General features: G+C 45.3%; 1 protein-coding gene across 2 annotated transcripts in view; it reads left to right on the forward strand.

The window, feature by feature from the left end:
- The window catches only part of THRB (thyroid hormone receptor beta), a 319,875-nt gene that overhangs the window by 221,042 nt on the left and 78,935 nt on the right, over positions 1 to 19,898 (forward strand). For both annotated transcript variants that reach the window (XM_080926715.1, XM_080926716.1), the window contains exon 3: positions 4,226 to 4,289. In XM_080926715.1, coding sequence (XP_080782841.1) covers positions 4,268 to 4,289 — 22 coding nt within the window. In that variant the 5' untranslated portion in view covers positions 4,226 to 4,267. The remainder of the gene's footprint in view (positions 1 to 4,225; positions 4,290 to 19,898) is intronic.

The raw sequence follows: 19,898 nt of genomic DNA on the forward strand, positions 1-19,898 counted from the left end.
TCACTGGCCAAGAATGTGCAGTGTAGCCCAGGCTGGTCACAAACTCATTGAGATCCTCCTGTTTCAGCCTCTTGACTGCTGGGATTCTAGGCATGAAACACTAAGCCTTGTTGAGAAAGTTTCTAACAAAGCAAACTCGTTTTTGACCCATGAGCAATGGGAATGGTGAAACATGACATCCCATATATCCGTAGTGATGGTTCTGGATGGTACTGGTTCTCAGTCCGTCATCAACATAGCTACCCTGGCTAGCACTCGGTACCTGATACTTCCTCCTCTCTGCTCCACCTCACAAAGGCATCCACTGTGCTCATTCCTTCCAGGCATCGGTTAGCTTGATTTAACTCTGGGTTGGCTTTTTCCTGTGGCCCCGTAAACTGCTGAGCTCCAGACCCATGCACACACAGCTCTGGAAAAGCCCATCCCTAGGGAATCATGTGACAAGGTGGAACTGTGATACCTGATGTGTTGTCAGACACATTACTGATGTCACACCTAAACTTCCAGAGCTCAGAGTTGGGAAGATGGCACAGTGGTTAAGCACTCGCTGCACACTCATGGAGACATGAGTTCAGATCCCCAGGAACCAAGTAAACCGGTCACGCTGCTCTGCCAGTGGTTACAGCCTCGAAAGGCGGGGCAGGATTTCTAAACGGGCTAGCAGTACTAGTCACTGAGTAAGCTCTGGCTTAACTAAAACTCTGTCTCAACGGATGACGTGGAAGCGTAATCGAAGAGGATTGCCTATTGACCTCAGTTACACGCACACACTGGGGAAAATGACCTAGAGCTCATTGAAGGGTAATAGTGACAAACAGTACTATGTGCTAAGGACTGCTGAAGCGCTAGAGCACTAATTCCAGTACACCTTTAACAGTACAGTCACAGGGATACCACTCAATGATACCACATGGTGCGGTGTTGCTGATGCTGCTGGAAAAGCGCTCACTGCAGAAAAGAGTGCTCAGTGGCGCTAGGCAGGGAGGTCAGCCCCGCGGCTCACGATGTTTTAGGAATGTTAGTGAGATTGTTTCCTTGCCCCATGTCCCCTCTGCCTTGAAGATTACATTTCTGCACTACATATGCCCTTTTGGTCAGAATTCTGAAGATAAAGAAACGTTTATGTTGGTGGTGTCGCAAGATTGCAATTTGGGATTTAATGTCTCCAGTATGGAGATTAAAAAGAAAAACAAATCTACTGCGCCACACTGGGGTTATTGTTGTATGACGCTAGGAGCTGTCAGTCAGGTGGCAACTGTGGTAGAATCTACTCGTGTGAAAGAGGGTGTGTTTGCCAAAGGTCAGCAAGGAAGAATTAGGCGGCCAGTGGAGGGGGTGTGGGGCAGGAAGGGATGAGCCTTGAGAAAGACTAAAACCAGGTAAGAGAAACCTTTCACTTCTTTTGGGACTGTCAGGCTAGTCCTCTTCCCCTGCTTTGGTCTCCAGCACTGCAGTTAGCTCTCTCTCTGTCTCTCTCCCTTACACTCTCTCTCTCTCTCTCTCCTCTCTCTCTCTCTCTCTCTCTCTCTCTCTCTCTCTCTCTCTCTCTTTCTCTCTCTCTCTCTTTCGCTCTCGTTCTCTCATTCTCTCTACCTTGCTCTCTCGCTCTCTTGCGCTCTCTCTCTCTCACTTCCTCTCCCTCTCCCCCTCCATTCTTCTCTCCCTCCCTCCCTCTCTCTTTCCTCCCACTCTTTCCTTTCCGTTTCTCCAAATGTCCAGAGGAGGCATCATATCACACTTCATGCCTTGACCCAGCGTGGCCAGGGGTGGGGCACCTTGGTTGTCCATGTGAGCTACAATCCTCTTTCCCCTCTGGAGCATCCCAGACATCTGGTGGGGAACATGGCAGGCTGCAGGGCTGAGAGGGGCTAGGGGCAGAGCTAGTAAAAGTATCAGTGTCCAAGATTGGGCCTCAGGCCCAACCTATGGTCCAACAGTCAGCGTCTCCAGGCCTGATTCCTCTGAGAAGCTGAATGGGTGAATGAAGATGGTGATTGGTAGAATGAGGCTGGGGCTGCTGGCTGGTGACCTTTGGAAGAAGCTGTAAAAAAGAGTTCGTTTCCTGGTGCTACTTCTCCGCTCTTCTCTCAGATGCTGGTTCAGGTGGTGTGTGTCCTGTGTCGCTACATTTTCGCTTCACTGGAGGCATGACTCAGCATAGATTTGTGGACACGTGCTCTGCTTGATGAGGGGATGGGAAAGTAAGAGGAGCTGGTCAGGCCATGAAACCGTACGATCTCACCGGGCCGTGCAAACCTAACATTTAAATTCAGTGTGACAAGAATTATGATAAAGGCATAAAACCATGTGCACCAGATTAGTGGAGAGCCTAAGAGAGAGTGGCCATATGTAGGGCCATACCGAGAACATGGTTCATGTGCTTCTTTGCCTACTGGCTACCTTCTGTCCCACCACAAACCCATGCTTCTAGTCCAAGCACCACTATAGCTCAGTGTACTGTATCACCTACAGATCCTTTATGCCCTCTGGCCCTCAGCAGCCGTCTTGTGACACAAGTGAAGCCCGAGCACAACTTTACCTCACACTGACAGAAGTCCCAGTGTGGAGCCCACAGCCAGCTCAGCAGTACTGATCCGAGCCCAGGTCTTGGGCTTCCACACCAATTGCCCTACATTGGACACATAACCCTTCCAGGAAATGCTTCTAGAAACATCCTTGGACTTGGTCTGTGTGTACCGGCTGCCTGTGCGCATCCCTCAGTCCCTGTTTCCAGCCTTCAGGCTTCTGGCATTGGCCCTGGCATTGGGGCCTCCTCTCCCTCCAGACCGCCAGTCTTTCCTTTTCCAGAGCTTCCATAAATGAATTGGGGAAGGCAGAGCAGAGCTCTGACAAGAGGAGAAGTTATAAACGGGCAGGTGAGGGAGTTTGTTTTTAGAACATGATGTTAAGATGTGAGTCATCTCGGATCTTGTCCAAGGTACCATCAAGGCTGGCTGCTGATCTGCAGCGCTGTGGGAAGTTCTGCACGGGAGATGTTCAAACATCTCAGTCACTCATACAAAAATGGCCCATCCATAGTTTGACTGATCTCTTTAAAAAATAAAAAACAAAGTATGAAAAAGATAAAACACTGTTTTAAAAGCATAATCATAGAATGAGGCCAGAGATAAAAATCAAGGTTTTGCTACCTTGTGTGTACCATAGGCCCTTTTAATCCCCAGTTCTAAGTTAGAGTGAGCGATCTTGGTTCAAGTCCCTAGAACATAATAAACCCTAGTACATTAACAACAAATTAAGTCGGATGGGGACAGAGGCATGTAAGAGCTGGAAGAGGAAGAGGAGTGCTGTGAGGATGGGGAGGAGTGCTGTGGGGATGGAGAGGAGTGCTGTGAGGATGGGGAGGAGTGCTGTGGAAATGAGGAGGAGTGCTGTGGGGAAGGGGAGGAGTGCTGTGAGGATGAGGAGGAGTGCTGTGGGGATGAGGAGGAGTGCTGTGGGGAAGGGGAGGAGTGCTGTGAGGATGAGGAGGAGTGCTGTGAGGATGAGGAGTGATGTGAGGATGGGGAGGAGTGCTGTGGGGATGAGGAGGAGTGTTGTGGAAATGAGGAGGAGTTCTATGAGGATGAAGAGGAGTGCTGTGGAGATGGGGAGGAGTGCTGTGAGGATGAGGAGGAGTGTTGTGGAAATGAGGAGGAGTTCTATGACAATGAGGAGGAGTGCTGTGGAAATGAGGAGGAGTGCTGTGAGGATGAGGAGGAGTGCTGTGAGGATGAGGAGGAGTGTTGTGGAGATGGGGAGAAGTACTGTGGGGATGGGGAGGAGTGCTGTGGGGATGTGGAGGAGTGCTGTGAGGATGAGGAGGAGTGCTGTGGGGTGTCTTTTAAATTAATGACCTCACTGTAGCTATGGTGACTTTCACAAAACCTAGCCAGCATGATCAGTTAACATGCCAACAGGCAGCAATAATTGGACTTATTTGATTTCAGAGAGAGAGGGGAGTAGAGGAACGGAAAGAAGGAAACATAAACTTAGAGGAAAGGGTAGGTGTTGGGGTAAGTCTGGATGTTGTCAAAGAATAAATAAAATTTATTTAATAAGTGAGTAAAATCCTAGCACTCAAGAGGTAGAGGCAGGAGGATCTCTGGAAGTTTGAAGCCAGTGGTGTCCACATTGCAAGTTCCAGGCTGCCAGTGCCTCACAGTGAGATGCCGTCTCCAAACGAAGTCAAATGCAGATCCTAATGCATGTTATTCTCTCTCTGTAGGGAACTGCCGTGCAGAAGAGGACCCAGCATGACTGCTAACCTATGACTCCTAACAGTATGACAGGTATCTACGTGTCTTTCTTGATTTTCTTTGTGTGTCATCAGCTGTGAATACACAAAGTGAAGTGCTGGGGTCTGAAAGCCAACCCGAGAATCTTAGCAGCTGTTAATTCCAAGCCATTATAAGAATTATTGCTCTCTCTCCTTCAGAAATGATGTCATTTCCAGGAGGGTGGCCTAGGGGACAGGCTAGTTTCCGTGAAAGATCATTCAGTCCAGTCCTATTAGGGTCACCCCTGTGAACTGAAGTCATTATTCTTCAGTCTCTCCAATGCACATAACAAATGGTTCTGTGGCCTCCGTGACCACAGTCAGTGTATCGTCCCCAATGAGAGCTGCCTGTTCCAGCAGCAGTAAATCCAAATGCAATGTGAGGAAATCACACGTGGCATAAGAGAACTCTGAAACCCTCAGCAGGGCCAGAGAGAGCCACAGGCACCCGACAGGCAGCTGTCGCCTAAGTTCCCTGCACAAACAGTGTCCCAGGGACAGAGCAAACAGCAAAGTCTGAAAAGGTTAGGTGGAAGCGCTCTGGTTCCCTCTGAAGCTAACCACCCTCAATTATCAATGACCACTGGAAAGAAGGCACTAAGGCTAGGACATCCAGAGATTTCGAATTAGAAAGAGAGATGTTGGAAAACTAAATTTCCAAATGAAATATCCAATTTTTTAAATATCTACATTTAACTTAGGAACTATCAAAGATTCATGGACCAAACTGTGCCTGTTGACCAAAATCAGTCCACGAGCTGTCAGCATGGCACTGACACTCCCCAGCTGAATTCCTAGCCAGTGCCTGGCCTCTTAGTTGCTATGGCAGCAGGAAGGAGGCCCATACTCCTCTGCACCTGGTAAAGCAGCCTGGCTTCCAGGTATTCGTTCATGCCACTTCCCCACCCTAGGATGGACCAAATGGATAGTTCCTTTGAGAATCCATTCACGAACACACCTGAGAACCCAAAGCAGCTGTGGTCCAACCATTATCTCCAGAGCATCGCACCCTGGCTCCTACCCACCAGGGCTGAACTCTTGATTTGACAAAAGCTAGAGCACCTGGGTGAACCAGAAAGTCTTGCACCTGTAGGAATGAGGACTCAGAACTACACGCCCTCTCCCCAGCTTACTCCATGTCAGAAAACACCACTCCTCCTGCTGCTCCACTCCCAACAAGGTCAGGTTCTCCTGCGCTCGAGCCTCACCCATTTCTGTGCAGAAATCATACACATTAGTGTGACTCCAAGTGTCTGAAAGGCCAAAGAAAAGGGACCCTGAAGAACATACATCCTGGGACAGAAACAGCAATATTTAATGTGAACGCAGATAACTTGCTTATACTGTGGGAGGCAGATACGTAGTGATGGTTCATCTATGCGCCTCTAGAACAAAAATTGGCAATCTTGATTGACTATTGCATGGCTGGTTGATTGAGGACTCATTTGATCTCTGGTTATAATAGACAGTGAATAGATATTCTTCTTCAGTAACCCATTCAGTGTCTTGTCAAGGGTCCCCAGATGCTGCCACTACAAGAAGAGCTTTAAACTGTACATTACTAAGTAGGCTTGACTGTTTTCTCATGAAACTCAACCTACAGACCAGACAGATAGCCAGTTCTGGCAATGGGCTGTCTTTGCTGGTCCCCTCTGTAGAGCCCCTAGTAGGCCTGGAGGTTTCCTCTAGCTTCAGCTCACCCCAGTGTTGAGCAGAACCTGAAGCTGAGAATCTGGGCTAGGGACTAGGGCTGCTACTAGCCAGAGACTGACCGAGCCAGATGTGTTGCAGACTGAGCTGCCTCCTAGTGGAAGGGATTGGTCTCACTTCCAGTGTGCTTTTCCTCTGGAGGCTCAGGCAGCTACATTCACAAAAGAGCCCATTGCGTAGATAGGCTGCGTGAATGGGCTCAAGTAAGCAAATCGTTACACTGGAGGCTTTTATGTGGATGTGAATTGAAGCTGTTCCTTTTCTCACTCTCCTTCACTGCGGGCTTCAGACATAGCATCATTTTAACCTAAAGGGAGGCCGCAATGCAGATGAAAGCCATCGGAGCCGTGCTTACTCTAGGTGCACAATTTAAAAGCCAAGCATGCATTCTTTCTCCTCAGAAGACACAAGTACCATGGTTGTTAAGCACTGAAGAACATCACTTAGCTCTTGGGAGAAGGCAGCCAGTGGTAAAGGAGGAGTTAGGGGTGTCGAGCCCACTTTCCTAACAGCAAGCCAGCATTTCACAGAAACCAGTGGCTCTCAACCTTCCTAACACTGTCAGCCGTTAATACCGTCCCTCGGGGTTGTGGTGACCTTCGGCGTAAAGTTATTTTTGTTGCTACTTCCTAACTATAAATTTGCTGCTTTATGAATAATAATGTAAATATCTATCTAGCGTGTGGGATATCTGGTAATGTGACCGCTGTGAAAGGTTTGTCCAACCCTCACAGGGTTGCAACCCATAGGTTGAGAACCAGTGGTATAGAGGCTTTTTTAGCTATAAAGTTTGTAATATATATGTATATGTATATATATATATATATATATATATATATATATATATATATACACAGACATATATATCATATACATATACATACATATGCACATATACATATGAATGTACTGGATGGAAATGTGTTTGTTTTCTGGGGTTAACATCAGCTTGGAGCTGGGTCTTCTCTAATCTGAAATTAGAACTACATGACATCACTCACTAAAGTGAAGGAACTCTTAAAGGGGAAGGAAAGAAAGTACCCATCTAAGACACTATTGGTTGAGCATTAAGCTCCGTCTCCAGGTAATCTGAGGGAATGATCTAGACGTTTATGACACAGTAATGAGGGGATCAGTGCACTGATGTGAACACTTAACATTCCTAACAGTGAAATGAAAAGCTTTTTGGCCTTATTTGACAAAGAAACTAAGAACTTAGATTCCTCTGACTGTTCCTGAGGCCGCAGCAGCATTTGTGTAGAGTCTCACTTTGTGAGACTAGGATGAGCCTAAAGTTAATTTGGTCCTCCTGGGTCTATGATGTGAGCCACACTCCTACAGTCAGTGTGGTCCTCCTGGGCCTGTGGTGTGAGCCACACTCCCACAGTCAGTGTGATCCTCCTGGGCCTATGGTGTGAGCCACACTCTCACAGTCAGTGTGGTCCTCCTGGGCCTGTGGTATGAGCCACACTCCCACAGTCAGTGTGATCCTCCTGGGCCTATGGTGTGAGCCACACTCCCACAGTCAGTGTGGTCCTCCTGGGCCTGTGGTGTGAGCCACACTCCCACAGTCAGTGTGGTCCTCCTGGGCCTATGATGTGAGCCACACTCCCACAGTCAGTGTGGTACACCCGGACCTGTGGTGTGAGCCACACTCCTACAGTCAATGTGGTCCTCCTGGGCCTGTAGTGTGAGCCACACTCCGACCAGCCCTCTGGAGAACTGTATATTCCTGCTTTCATGATTTCACCAGCACTTCTTCCTTCTGCCTCATCAGTATCTTGTTTTCTTTATCTGTTTCCCTTTATGAATCATTATTACCAAGGGTCGCAGGGCAGGGCTGCCGCCTTGGTACCCTGGGCTTGCAACAGTAGGCTTAGTGTTTTCCCTCCGTGTGAACTTGATTTCTAAGAGTGACATAGCTTTATATACATTTTTATAACTCCTAAAGTTAAGCATTTTTTACATCTTTATTGGCCACTGACAAAAAACTTCCTGTCCGTATGTGTCACTGGTTTTCCATCGTTATCTTTGCCTTTTTTTCGTTATCTGTAAGTCACTCATATATTAACAGTATCTCCTAAAGCATCACTCAATCTCTCCCAATATGATCCATGTCCCTCTGCCTCATGCATGACCTCCCAGACCAACCCACTGCTCCTGGAACCTTCTTCTGCAGAAATGGAACCCTGTTGTTCATTCCCTTTGAGCACAGAGCCCCTAGAAAATTCCATTGTTTTACATTTCTCTCCCTGTGACAAGCATGACAGAGATGGGTAAAAATCTCCACAGTGTCCACTCTACAGAAGAGATCAGAACCTCAACTCATCTTCTCAATTTTTCACCATAAACAGGAAAAACATCCAGAAGCCACAGAAAGTGCCATAGTGTGTGCCAGCAGAGGGAGACCCTGGGCCTGAGGTCTTCTCTAACACTACGGGGAAAAAAATAAAAAGAGAAAAAAGAAACTAAGTGAGAGTTTCTACACAGCTAGGACATCAGCCTTTTCTCAAACCAGAAACCAGTGCTTCACTTAGTAAGTGGGAAGACATGGACTTTCTCAGAGACTGCCAGCAAGGACCGGGCCCTGTGCACTCGTCCACTACTGCCTGTCCCTTCCCTTCCAGTCAGAACCAGTGAGAACCTCTTTTCAAATCTCCAAATCTGATCTACACACACACACACACACACACACACACACACACACACATACACACACACACAAACACACACACATACACACAAACACACATACACACACACACATACACACACACACTTACACACACACACACACACACACACACACACACACACACACGTCATCCTAACAACTCCTGAATCTTTCAGAATCTATGCTTTTAGTATTTGGCTTTTTTCTACCTCTCCCCTAGCCTACTGTGCCTCCATCTCCCTCCACCATAACACTGTGTCACCATCACTGTCCCCACTGACATCCCACTGTGACCCTGTGTCACCATCACCACCCAACTGACATCCCAAGGTAACGCCCATGTTACCATCCCTGACAACATTCCATCATCCCACTACCACTATCCCGATCAACCCATCTCAATCTGTTCTAAGCAATAGCTGTCCAGGGTCCCTCTGCTTGGTTTCTGGTAACAGGCACATAAAATACCCTAACCCAACCAGGTTCTGCTAAGATAGGATATGTCTTCCCTGGGTTCTCTCAGATGCTGCTGAAGTCCAGTGCAGTGTGGCACATACTCCTTCAAAAAAATGAATATAATCTTCCCCAACAAAAATTTTATGTATAATGAGTTTTTTATTTTCTCTAGTTTGCAGTGAGCCAAGGACTATTTTTCTATGTCACTACTACCTGCCACCAGTCCCAGCTATTAGCATCAGGCACCTGTTTGTAACCTTTTGCTTGCTTTGTAAGGCTTAGCTCTGGTGACAGTATCACTCTGGAGCTGGGCTGTGCTGTAGAAAGGAGGCCACTGTAGATAAGCATGCCACATGCAGATGTATCTTTTTCTGAATGCTGTCCTTTTTCCATTGAATGTTTACTGCTCCTTTGTCAAAAATCAGGTGACCATATACGTGAGGGCTCATTTCTGGATCTTCTATTCTATTCCATTGATCCACATGCCTATTTCTCAATGTTTCTGCCAGTAGTGTGTGTGTGTGTGTGTGTGTGTGTGTGTGTGTGTGTGTGTATCAATTAAACCCCATTTGAAAAATCAAATTTTAAATGGTTTTAAAATCCAAATTTCTCAACTAAAACCTTCCTATATTCTTTATTTAAATGGAATATAAATGAAGTTATCAGAATCCCAGAATCCCGGTTATGCTAGCATTGCTTTTAGGCAAGTCTTTTGGTATCATTGTAAAATTAATATAAGTCTATAAAAATGAATATAAAAGCCTCATATCAGTAAAGCATAATGAGTATTCTTGATAAACTCTAAATAATCAATGCCCAAAGTTAGATTAAGAAACAATCACAGAGGCTGGGAAAATGGCTCAGGGGTTAAAAGCACCTACTACTCTTACAAAGGACCTATAGTGAGTTCCCAGCACACACAACTCCATGAAATTTCAGTTCCTGGAGACGTGTACACACTTGGTGTACATAAACTCATACAGGCACATACACATAAATAAAAATAATTTAAAAAATCATTGACCTAAACTATAACTATAATCAAACTCCTTGAGTTTCTAACAAAAAATTTTAATTCAGCTTAACACTGACATCCAAGACACTGCACAGTACATAAACATAAGCAAGGGCGGCCTGATCACTTGAGAATCCATGGGCAGAGATCACAGTTTCTGAGCACATGAGGACAAGGGACAATTGGTGACTCTGCAATCGGTACAGCGAGATGACGTGTGGGAACCTAGGACCATGAATGTGAGCATGCTGTCACCTCACAGTAGTGTCATGCACTGTGCTTGTCTTGAGCCTTCAAGAGTCTCATGCCTGAGGTCTCTGTCAGATCCAGCTGGGCTCCAGAAATAATTAGAAATGTAGCAGGCAGAGAGGCCTGTTAGCCTCTGTTGATGAAATACTGCTTTATGCTACAGTAACTCAGCTTCCTCCCAAATCTCAGTGACTTTATATAGCAGAATTGTAATCCTGATAGTAAGGCCAGTCGGTGCTGTGTGTACTTGGATGGCAGGTGATGCTGGTCACCATCGTTTGGAAGTAACATGTCTCACTATCACTTGGAGGTGACACTTGTCACTATCATTTAGAGGTTCCAGGTGACACTTGTCAGCAATGATAGTTTGGAGGCTCCACCTTTCTTCAGCCCTCATCTACTTCTCGGGATTCAAATGTTTCTAGAAAATAAGAAAATGAAAAAAAGACACAAGGCCCAGTAATCCCATCCACTCTACTGGCTGAAACTTAGCCCCATGGTGGTATCTCACTGCAAGGGAGGCTGGGAAATATAAGTGAGCTATACGGTGATGTGTGGAGCACACAACTAATTATGAATCTGCGTCTCAAGTGGCCGTACAAAACACAGTATTACATGGGTGTCAAAGGCCTTGTTCTTTTTAATGACAGAATTGTTTCATTCAAAACAAAAACACTTTGAGTTGTTTGACCCTTCCCAGGCAAAAAATCAGCATTCCTAGACAGGACTAGGGTGGTTTGTTGTGCAGACCCTAAGGAAGCAACCATAACTGCATCTGGAGTTGGAGTCTTACGAGTTGTCTTTATTATTAACCATGTGGCTTGACCTCATTACTTCACCTCTTGGTCCTCACTTTCTGATAGGAGGACAGGGTCAGAGTGCATCTTAGACTTACGTTGGAAACTTACTTCAGCCATTGTAAACATGGATTAAACACCTCCTCTATGAAAACTCCTATGGAAAAGTGCAAAATAAGACAAAAGGCAAAGATCCAGACTAGTACACGCAATGGGGACAGCGCTGGTCCCAGAGTAGAACAAAAAATGCTGGTGCTGCCAATTCTTGAGGCCCCTCCCTACCTGCCTGCTTTACAGCTATATGAGTCATTTTCTTTTCAGTCTTATGCTTAGAAGAAAGGTTTAGCCCTAGAAATCCCAGCTAGAATAATCTGTTGCTACCAACATACCCATGAGATAGATCAGCAAAGTGAGAGCATTTCAAGTGTCCCTGTTGTCTGGATTGACAGGGCAAGAATATTTGTTATGCCTATGAAGGATTTTAACTTTCAGACTTAAAACATAATAGTTTCTGATATAAACAAATTCTTCTGCAATTTCAGAGAAACATAGAAGTGGAGAGTCCTCTCCCAGGCTCGTTTCCTTTACCTGGCTCATCTATCCCTGACAAACAGGAAGGTTTTCAAGATGCCCACCATCCTGCCTGCCAATAAGTCTGAAAATGTTGTGTGATATGTGCCAAAAATACTGTGAATGCCTATGACTAACGTTTCAGAGAGCGTCTGATGCTGGCCTGTCTCCACAGTCTGGTTCCTCAGTGCCTTCTTTTCTATGTCAGGAGTTTCTGCAGAACCTTCTCTGTGTACTTCTTACCCAGAAGAATTCAGTAAAGTGTGACAGGCTGAGTTTGGCTAACCTGACTTCAGGAAGGGCAACTTGTCTCTGGTGGGTTCACTCTTTTTCAAGCACACAATGTCAAGTGTGTCAAGATTAAGAGGTTTATTTTCCTTCCTGACCCAAATCTTCTCTAGTTTTTCATGTGCCACAAATAAAGGCCAAGGGGAGAAAACACAAAAGGGCGAGAGGATGGGCCCTAGTTAGAAACTTCCTGACTTCCTTTAATAATTCTGTCAACACATTAGCTAATCAGTTTCTCCCCTCCTGATGTTTCTCCTCCTCTTTCTATTCTTGCTCCTCCTCCTTGTTCTGATGCCCTTCTTTTTCCTGTTCTTGCTCCTCCCTCTTATTCTGATGTTCTTCCTCTTCCTGTCCTTGCTCCTCCTCCTTGTTCTAATGCCCTTCCTCTTTCTGTTCTTGCTCCTCCTCCTTGTTCTGATGCCCTTCCTCTTCCTGTTCTTACTCCTCCTCCTTGTTCTGATGCCCCTCCTCTTCCTGTTCTTGCTCCTCCTCCTCCTCCTCGCTCTGATGCTCTTCCTCTTCCTGTCCTTGCTCTTCCTTATTGTTCTGATGTTCTTCCTCCTAATGCTCCCCTCGCATTAAAGATTAAGTCGTTTGGAATCTAATAACATATTTCAGAGTCTAAAAGATGTTTTTAGGTCCAAGAAAATATTTTCAGGGTAGTAACACTGGAAGTTTGCTAAACCCATTCTTCAGTTCTTGGAAAGGAATTTTAGTCAATGCTACGTGCTTATGGAAAAGGGGCATTCATGATTCTAGTTCACTGACATCATACTTAAACTGTGTCTGTGCAAGTTAAAAATTTTGTAATTAGAATTCCATTTTAAGTTCCTACATATCTTCCATCTTCTCAAACTAAGTCTCTAAATTATTATGACAACTTTACTAAAAGTTCCATGGATTGGAACTGACTTTAGATTACATTACAAAATCAGTAAATTAACTAAAGTATATGTGCTCCTCCCGCTAGTTGCAAACCTATCAATTATTCACATCTCTATGTATATTAATACCACCAGTCTTCCTTCTTCCCTCTGGAAACAGGACACATGAATCAGTTGAGATGAAGCAGTGGCAGAATACACAAGAAACCCCAGTTCTAGGCAGCCAAGTCAGGAAAGACATTTTAAGTTATAGAGTAGAAACTCACATACATGACAGTTTTTCCTAGAATAGAATTTCTCTATGCCTCCTTTTAAGCCAATATATTAGAATTCACTAAATGTTCTTACATGCACATCCTTTCCAGAAAGGGATCTTATTCTTGGGTGGCGTCTGTGTTCAAGAGTTTCTTCCCCCTACCAATCTTCTTATCTTTCAGGCAAACATATCTAGAATTAAGAGGGACCACTGAGATCAGTCTGCCACGTTGTTCAGGCTGCTAGGTGCAGCCAGTTTGGGTCATAGCAAAACACATTCCATCAGCCACATTGTCCTAAATTCTTGAAAATAATGATTGTGTACCAAAAGCATGTCACCGAGAGACCAGGGTGCTTGGGTGGTGCCGTATTGGTTGTTCGGTTCTTTCTTCATCACATAAATACATGCCAGAAAAAAAGGAAGGAAGGAGGAAAGAGGGAAGGAAGGAGCGAACGAACAAATGAACAAATGAAGGAACAAAGAAAGGAAGGGAGAAAGAAAGACTTGCTTTTTCTTCAGTCACTGTCGGGGCAGAATCTCAGTATCTCAGGCGAGAATTCCATAAAGCTGAAAATATTTTTTATCTCAAGCTATGATCTTGTTGTATTTTTATCTTATTATTTATTTATTTATTTATTTATTTATTTATTTATTTATTTACATATTTTGTTGTGTGTATGTGTGCATGCATGTGGGCTCACATACCTTGATGCTCTTGTAGAAGCCAAGGGACAACTCCCAGGAACTGGTTCTCTCCTTCCACTTATGTTAACCAGGAATTAAGCACAGGTTGTCGACTTGGCCTCAGGTGCCTTTACCCACTGAACCAGCTCGCAGCCCTCAAAATGCAGCATGTTGTACTCCTTTCTGACAGGATCTTAATATGTCACCCAGGTTTGCCTTGACCATCCAATTCTCATGTCTTTCAAATGTCTAGGTACCCATGTCCTTATCTGTGTCTGCAGAAACTGGAATCCTGAGAATTAGACAGTATCTGCAGAACAGCTCCTGACTTCAATCTACAATGTACTGTACAAGAGACAGGTTTCGGTGCAAAATCTTCACATATGTTTACCAAGGGCTTTGAGCATCTCTCCTGAGGAGGCATCACCTGAGGAAGTAACTGGCCTTCTTGAAGCAATATTGCTCTTAGGAGCCAGGTTGTCTTAACTACAGCACTTTCCACTTTCTGTCAGCCCTCTGCCCCATTTGGAGGAGGAATCCAGGAACCGCTCTGCCCCTTGCTGCCCCACCTGTGGAAGGGCGCGTCTTTGGAGACCACCCGGAGCTCCTCTCCCTCGCACTAGCTAATAACACTGTACAACTAGCGCCCAGCTGCCATGTCAAGCCACGACAAGGCCTTCTCTGAGATCCCTCTGATTGTCCTAAATACAGGACAAAATCATCCTTTTGTCAACCCATACCAAAACTAAAAAGACATGAAGACTGTAGAAAACCTACCTGCTATTTATCTGTATCTATAAATAGATGGGTCTCTAGCCATAGCTGGCCTTGAACTTCAATCCTTCTGACTCCATCTCTCAAGTGTGAGATTAGAGTTGCATGATGCCAGTTACCCTCCTCTGCTTCTGCTGTTGGGACAGGACCCATGAAGTACAGATGCTAAACCAGACCATCCTAGGGGACATTCAATAAGACATTTGTGTCTTATTACTGGGGCCCATTTCAGCAAATCTATTTTGATTATGTTTGAAGGAGCTGTAAATTCCCCAAAGCCCCCAGTGTAGTCTGCTTCCAGTCACCAGGGTGACTAAGACACCTTAGGAGCCTCTAAGTCTCACTGAAGGAAGCCCCAAAAATTCCTGGGTCAAAATGACCCCAAAGGAAGAAAATATATCTTCACAGACATAGTTCCTGGTTATGTTTTAAGGCAAATTGTAGTGAGATCCTATTCCAAAGCAGAGACAGCTTAAACAGCTTATAGACCTCTCTCTCTCTCTCTCTCTCTCTCTCTCTCTCTCTCTCTGTGTGTGTGTGTGTGTGTGTGTGTGTGTGTGTGTGTGTGTAAAGAACTATTAACATTTTATACTTGTTTTTTATTGTGTATGTGATAATATATATATATTGTGGTGGGAAGCATGTTCATGCCACACTGTGCATATGGAGGTCAGAGGGCAACTTGCAGTATTACACTCTCTTCCACCACATGGGTCACAATTCAAGTTGTCAGACTTGACAGCAAGTACCTTAAGCCATTTAACCAGCCCACACTATATATGTATGCATGTGTGTGTGTGTATGAATATATATTCATCCATTTTTTACACTTGAGTGTAATACATGAAAATAATACTTGTGTTTCAGTGCTGCCCTGTGTAACTCCTCCTACTGTGAGAGATGAGAAATTGGTCTGCTCACCCAATTTCTCTATTTCGCTGTTAATTTGAAAAATTCTAAGTCTGCAAGCTTGTGATTTATCTGTGAGTTATACCCTAGCTTTGGTTTCCAAGGTTAAGATAGATACACATTCATTTCCTACTTTTGAAAAAGATATCTCACATTTGGAACTATAAAACAAGTCCAACTTGTTTTTTTCAAAACTGTGGCTTCACTGTCAGCAAAAATAAACATTATTCCCTAAGCAAGAGCACCAGAGAATTCTAACCCTGCAGTGCTCATGCATCCGCCCCTTGTGGGAGCCTGTGGGGCTCTTGAATAGGAGGCTCCTGCAGCTGCTGGAGCGTCCCAGTCTGCTAAGTAGAAGCTCTGTGGTCCTCGGTGTGATTACGTCAAACTTTGAGAAGTCAACGCTCGGATGCAGTGTGAATTGGGAAAAAGCACCCATCCCTGAGGATGGGGCCGGTTTGTGGTCCATGCTGTGCTTCTGTGCTTTCAGAGCCTCTCGCCAGTGCTCAGCACCAAGCCAGGAGCCTAGGCACCACCAGGTTGTTTCTCCCATGAAAGGAATTCTGCCGTCTCTAAACACGCCTTACATTGTTTTGCTTTCTTAACTTTATTTCAGGCTGTATGTTAAAATAGATTAAGACACCCATTTAAATATTCTAAGCACATGTGTCTGTTTTGCTTTGTTTTTTTTTTTTTTTTTTTCAATGTTGATTATTTTCACTTCCTGGAAGACTATACTTGCAGCTTCTGGCTTCAGAATAACTATTTGAAGTCTCAATGCCCACAGTGATTATTTGAAGTCTCAATGCCCACAATGATTATTTTCCTTGAAGCTGCCAATCAGTTCGTTCACAGAATCTGCAGCAGAAACAGAGTGGGTGCCAACAGACCTGGGAAAGATCTGTCTGTCTCTTAATGGGCTCCCAAGTCTCACCCACAATGCACTAAGAGTCCCTGCAGGGGAAACAGGTTAATCTTTCTGTGACAGTCCACAGCTTACAAAGATAGAGAAGCCCAGACTCAACCTGAGGGAAACTAATAGGCAGGTGTTGGCAAAAGGAAGACAAAGACACATGGCAAGGGGTGGAAGGCTGCCAGCCTGCACAGACTGGTTTTCCCGACTTGCTGAGCAAGAACCCCAAAATCTCAGGGGTGAGGCAGTAGATCTGTTCTTGAGATGGGCACGCCCCAGTCAGAGCATCTGCACATATACATCACCGTCACCTTGGCCTTCCATCTTCTCACTCTACATGTGAACAAATGAGTTTCCAATAGAAATACAAGAATGCCATCTTCTTCCTGGCTCCTTTTTATCTTCTGCTCTAGATCGTGAGATGGCTGCCAACACTTAGCCCTCGGAGCAGAAGGCATGAAGGAGGGGAGATTTGGAGGAAGCAGTAGGCACCGGGGGAGGGTAGTTAGCACCAGCAGACACAGCAACCGCAGGGTTCTTCCAGGATTCCTGTTTCCCTCCAAGTTACACAAGAGAGGGGAGGGCATGGGAGCTATGGAGCTCGATTTGATTCTGCTCAGATGATGGGCATTATTCATGCACCCAACTACAGGCTAGGTAAGCAAGTCAAAGGCCCAGGAGCTCAGGAAGCCTAGCAGAAGGATTCTCAATTGTAATACACTGTAACACAGTCTAAACAGGAACACAGAAATCAGTGAGCTTCTATGCCCTAATCCTGTTTATTGGTTAATAACTAGTCTAGCATTGCTTGAGTTTCTTGGTACAGATTTTTATTTGTATCAGATGAGGTGACATATGAATGCTGGGTTATACAGAAGGCACCCATGGAAAAATTCTTTCATTCTTATTAGGTTTCCAACTAGTAAAATCTTAGTGATATTTTTAAATTGTTCATTTATGGACATTGGTGTTTTACTTGCACGTATGCCTATGTGAATGTGACAGATTCCCCTGGAGTGGTAGTTACAGACAGTTATGAGCTGCCATGTAGGTGCTGGGAATTGAACCTGGGCCTTCTAGAAAAGCAGTCAGTGTTCTTGACTGCTGAGCTACCTCTTCAGCCCAGCCCAATTCTTGGTGGTTTTTAAGTGTTGTTTATGTTAGGATTACCATCAGTTGACATCACACATAATAAACACCTGCCTTCCTTTATCATCCTCCATACCACCAAATCCTTTCAAGGCCAGTGTCCTGGAATGCCTGTGATTTAAGCCCCACCCACCCCCCACCCCCCACTCCCATACAACGGCCAGAACTTTCCATTTTCTCTGGAGACTAAAGTGTGGAAAGGACAAAAGAAATATGTGGGCCTAGTCTCTAGGCCTGCCTGAGATTTTCCACTGGGGTCACTGGCATTCACCAATAAGATATTTTAAAATGGAACAGGATTAGACATTGTTAGAGCACATATTATCTTCGAAAGGATGGGAACTCACCCTGACTCACAGAACTGAGGGGAAACTGAGCCCAAGATGCCATAGAATATTTCTGTCTGCTGAAGAGGAAAGGGAACTTGGGAGGGGAGTTCCCAAGTGGCTGAACTCAGCAGAGAAGCGCTGTGCTCTGTGGTTGTTGGTGATGAAGGAGTAAAGAGGCCTGGCGAGCACTCCTAGGTCTTTTCCATGCCAACACCATGCCCACATGTTGGGCTCTGTCACCTACACATGAACATAACACACAATGCTCACATGTTGGGCTCTGTCACCTACACGTGAACATAACACACCATGCCCACATGTTGGGCTGTCATGTACACATGAACATAACACACATGCACACATGTTGGGCTCTGTCACCTACACATGCACATAACACACCATGCCCACATGTTGGGCTCTGTCACCTACACATGAACATAACACACATGCACACATGTTGGGCTCTGTCACTTACACATGAACATAACACACATGCACACATGTTGGGCTCTGTCACTTACACATGAACATAACACACATGCCCACATGTTGGCCTCTATCACCTACACATGAACCCTGTCAAATAGTTCTACCCTAAACATGTTAATTAAAATGCTTAATGTCATGTAGCCTTCAATGGCAATCACGTTAAAAGCTTCTACTCTGGAATCACCCTCTTTCCTTGCTTTTTGAGATCACCTAGGGCAGTTCTCCCCACTAAGACTTGGGACTAGAAGCAGTGTCACTCCAGGCCTGCTCATGAAGATGCCAAGACCAGGTAGAGCCACCTCACATGGGTCCAAAGACACCGAGAAGCCCCAGAACCTGCTGTTGGCCTACCCACTAAACCCACATGGAGCCAACTAACAGAATCTTCTCAAGCAGCCTTGCCTTGGTGTCCTCTGTGGACATCTTCCCCAGTCAAAGTCGTGGTTGTAGGCAATGAGCTAAACCTGCACCTTGAGCAGTGTTCATGGAAGAGAGATGCCAGGAATGGAGCCATCTAGATGCCTTCATGTCTGCAGGTTTCACCGAGCTGTTTGCATCTCTATGGCTACATCATGGTCCATAACTTTAATGCTAACTAATGTGACTGACTGCCCTGTGCTAAGCAGGTTATCATTCAATGAATGTGAACTCCTGGATTAGAAGATCACGTGGAGTCTGTTCAACCTCAAGGTTACTTAGAGCTCTCTTGACTGTGTTGAGTTATTTCAAGTATTTATGGGGTGATGTCATTTTAAAGCCGAGAGACAGAAATGTGGACTAGAATCTAGTTAGGCATGACAGGCATGTGTCACTGGCATAATCATGTAGGAATCAGCATGGTGTTAGAGGGGTCATAAACAAGTACTGTGGATATTCAGGAAAGATATGCAAAAATGTGGACAGTCTGCCCCAGACCACAGCCCATAGAAAGCAAAGCCAGAGCAAATCCCTGACCAGCGAAGGCCCAAAATCCAATAGTGCAAACAACTCTCCTCCCCCTAGCAGTCATGAGCAGAGGAAGAGCAGGAGCCTCCCGGAGAGAGCTTCAATGATGGCACACATCTACGGCGTTTGATAAGAAAGCTGGAGTCAGCTGAAGAAATACTTTCCTCTTCTCAGAGTGTTGTGGGTCTCTCTCCTGGCTCTGGAATTTGGATGCTCGTTCCCCAGTGGATGTTCTCTTTTGGAAGGTTGCAGAAACTTTAGGAGGTGTAGCCTCCTTGGAGGGAGCAGGTCACTGGGGAAGAGTCCTGGAGATTGGTGTCTGTCTCTACTCCCCACCCATCCTTTGCTTCCTTCTGTGGCTGTCGAGTGGCCCCTGCTCTACTCTTGCTGCCATGCTTTCTACACCATGGTGAACTATGTCTTGGAGAATTCAACAGTTTCCTTCTCTTAGTTGTTTCCATCAGGAATTTTGTCACAGAGGCTAAATAAGCAACCAGTACACAACTAATGGCTTGTTAAGGAGGGGCATTA

The sequence above is a fragment of the Micromys minutus genome, assembly GCF_963924665.1.
Source record: "Micromys minutus genome assembly, chromosome: 12".
Classification (NCBI taxonomy): domain Eukaryota; kingdom Metazoa; phylum Chordata; class Mammalia; order Rodentia; family Muridae; genus Micromys; species Micromys minutus.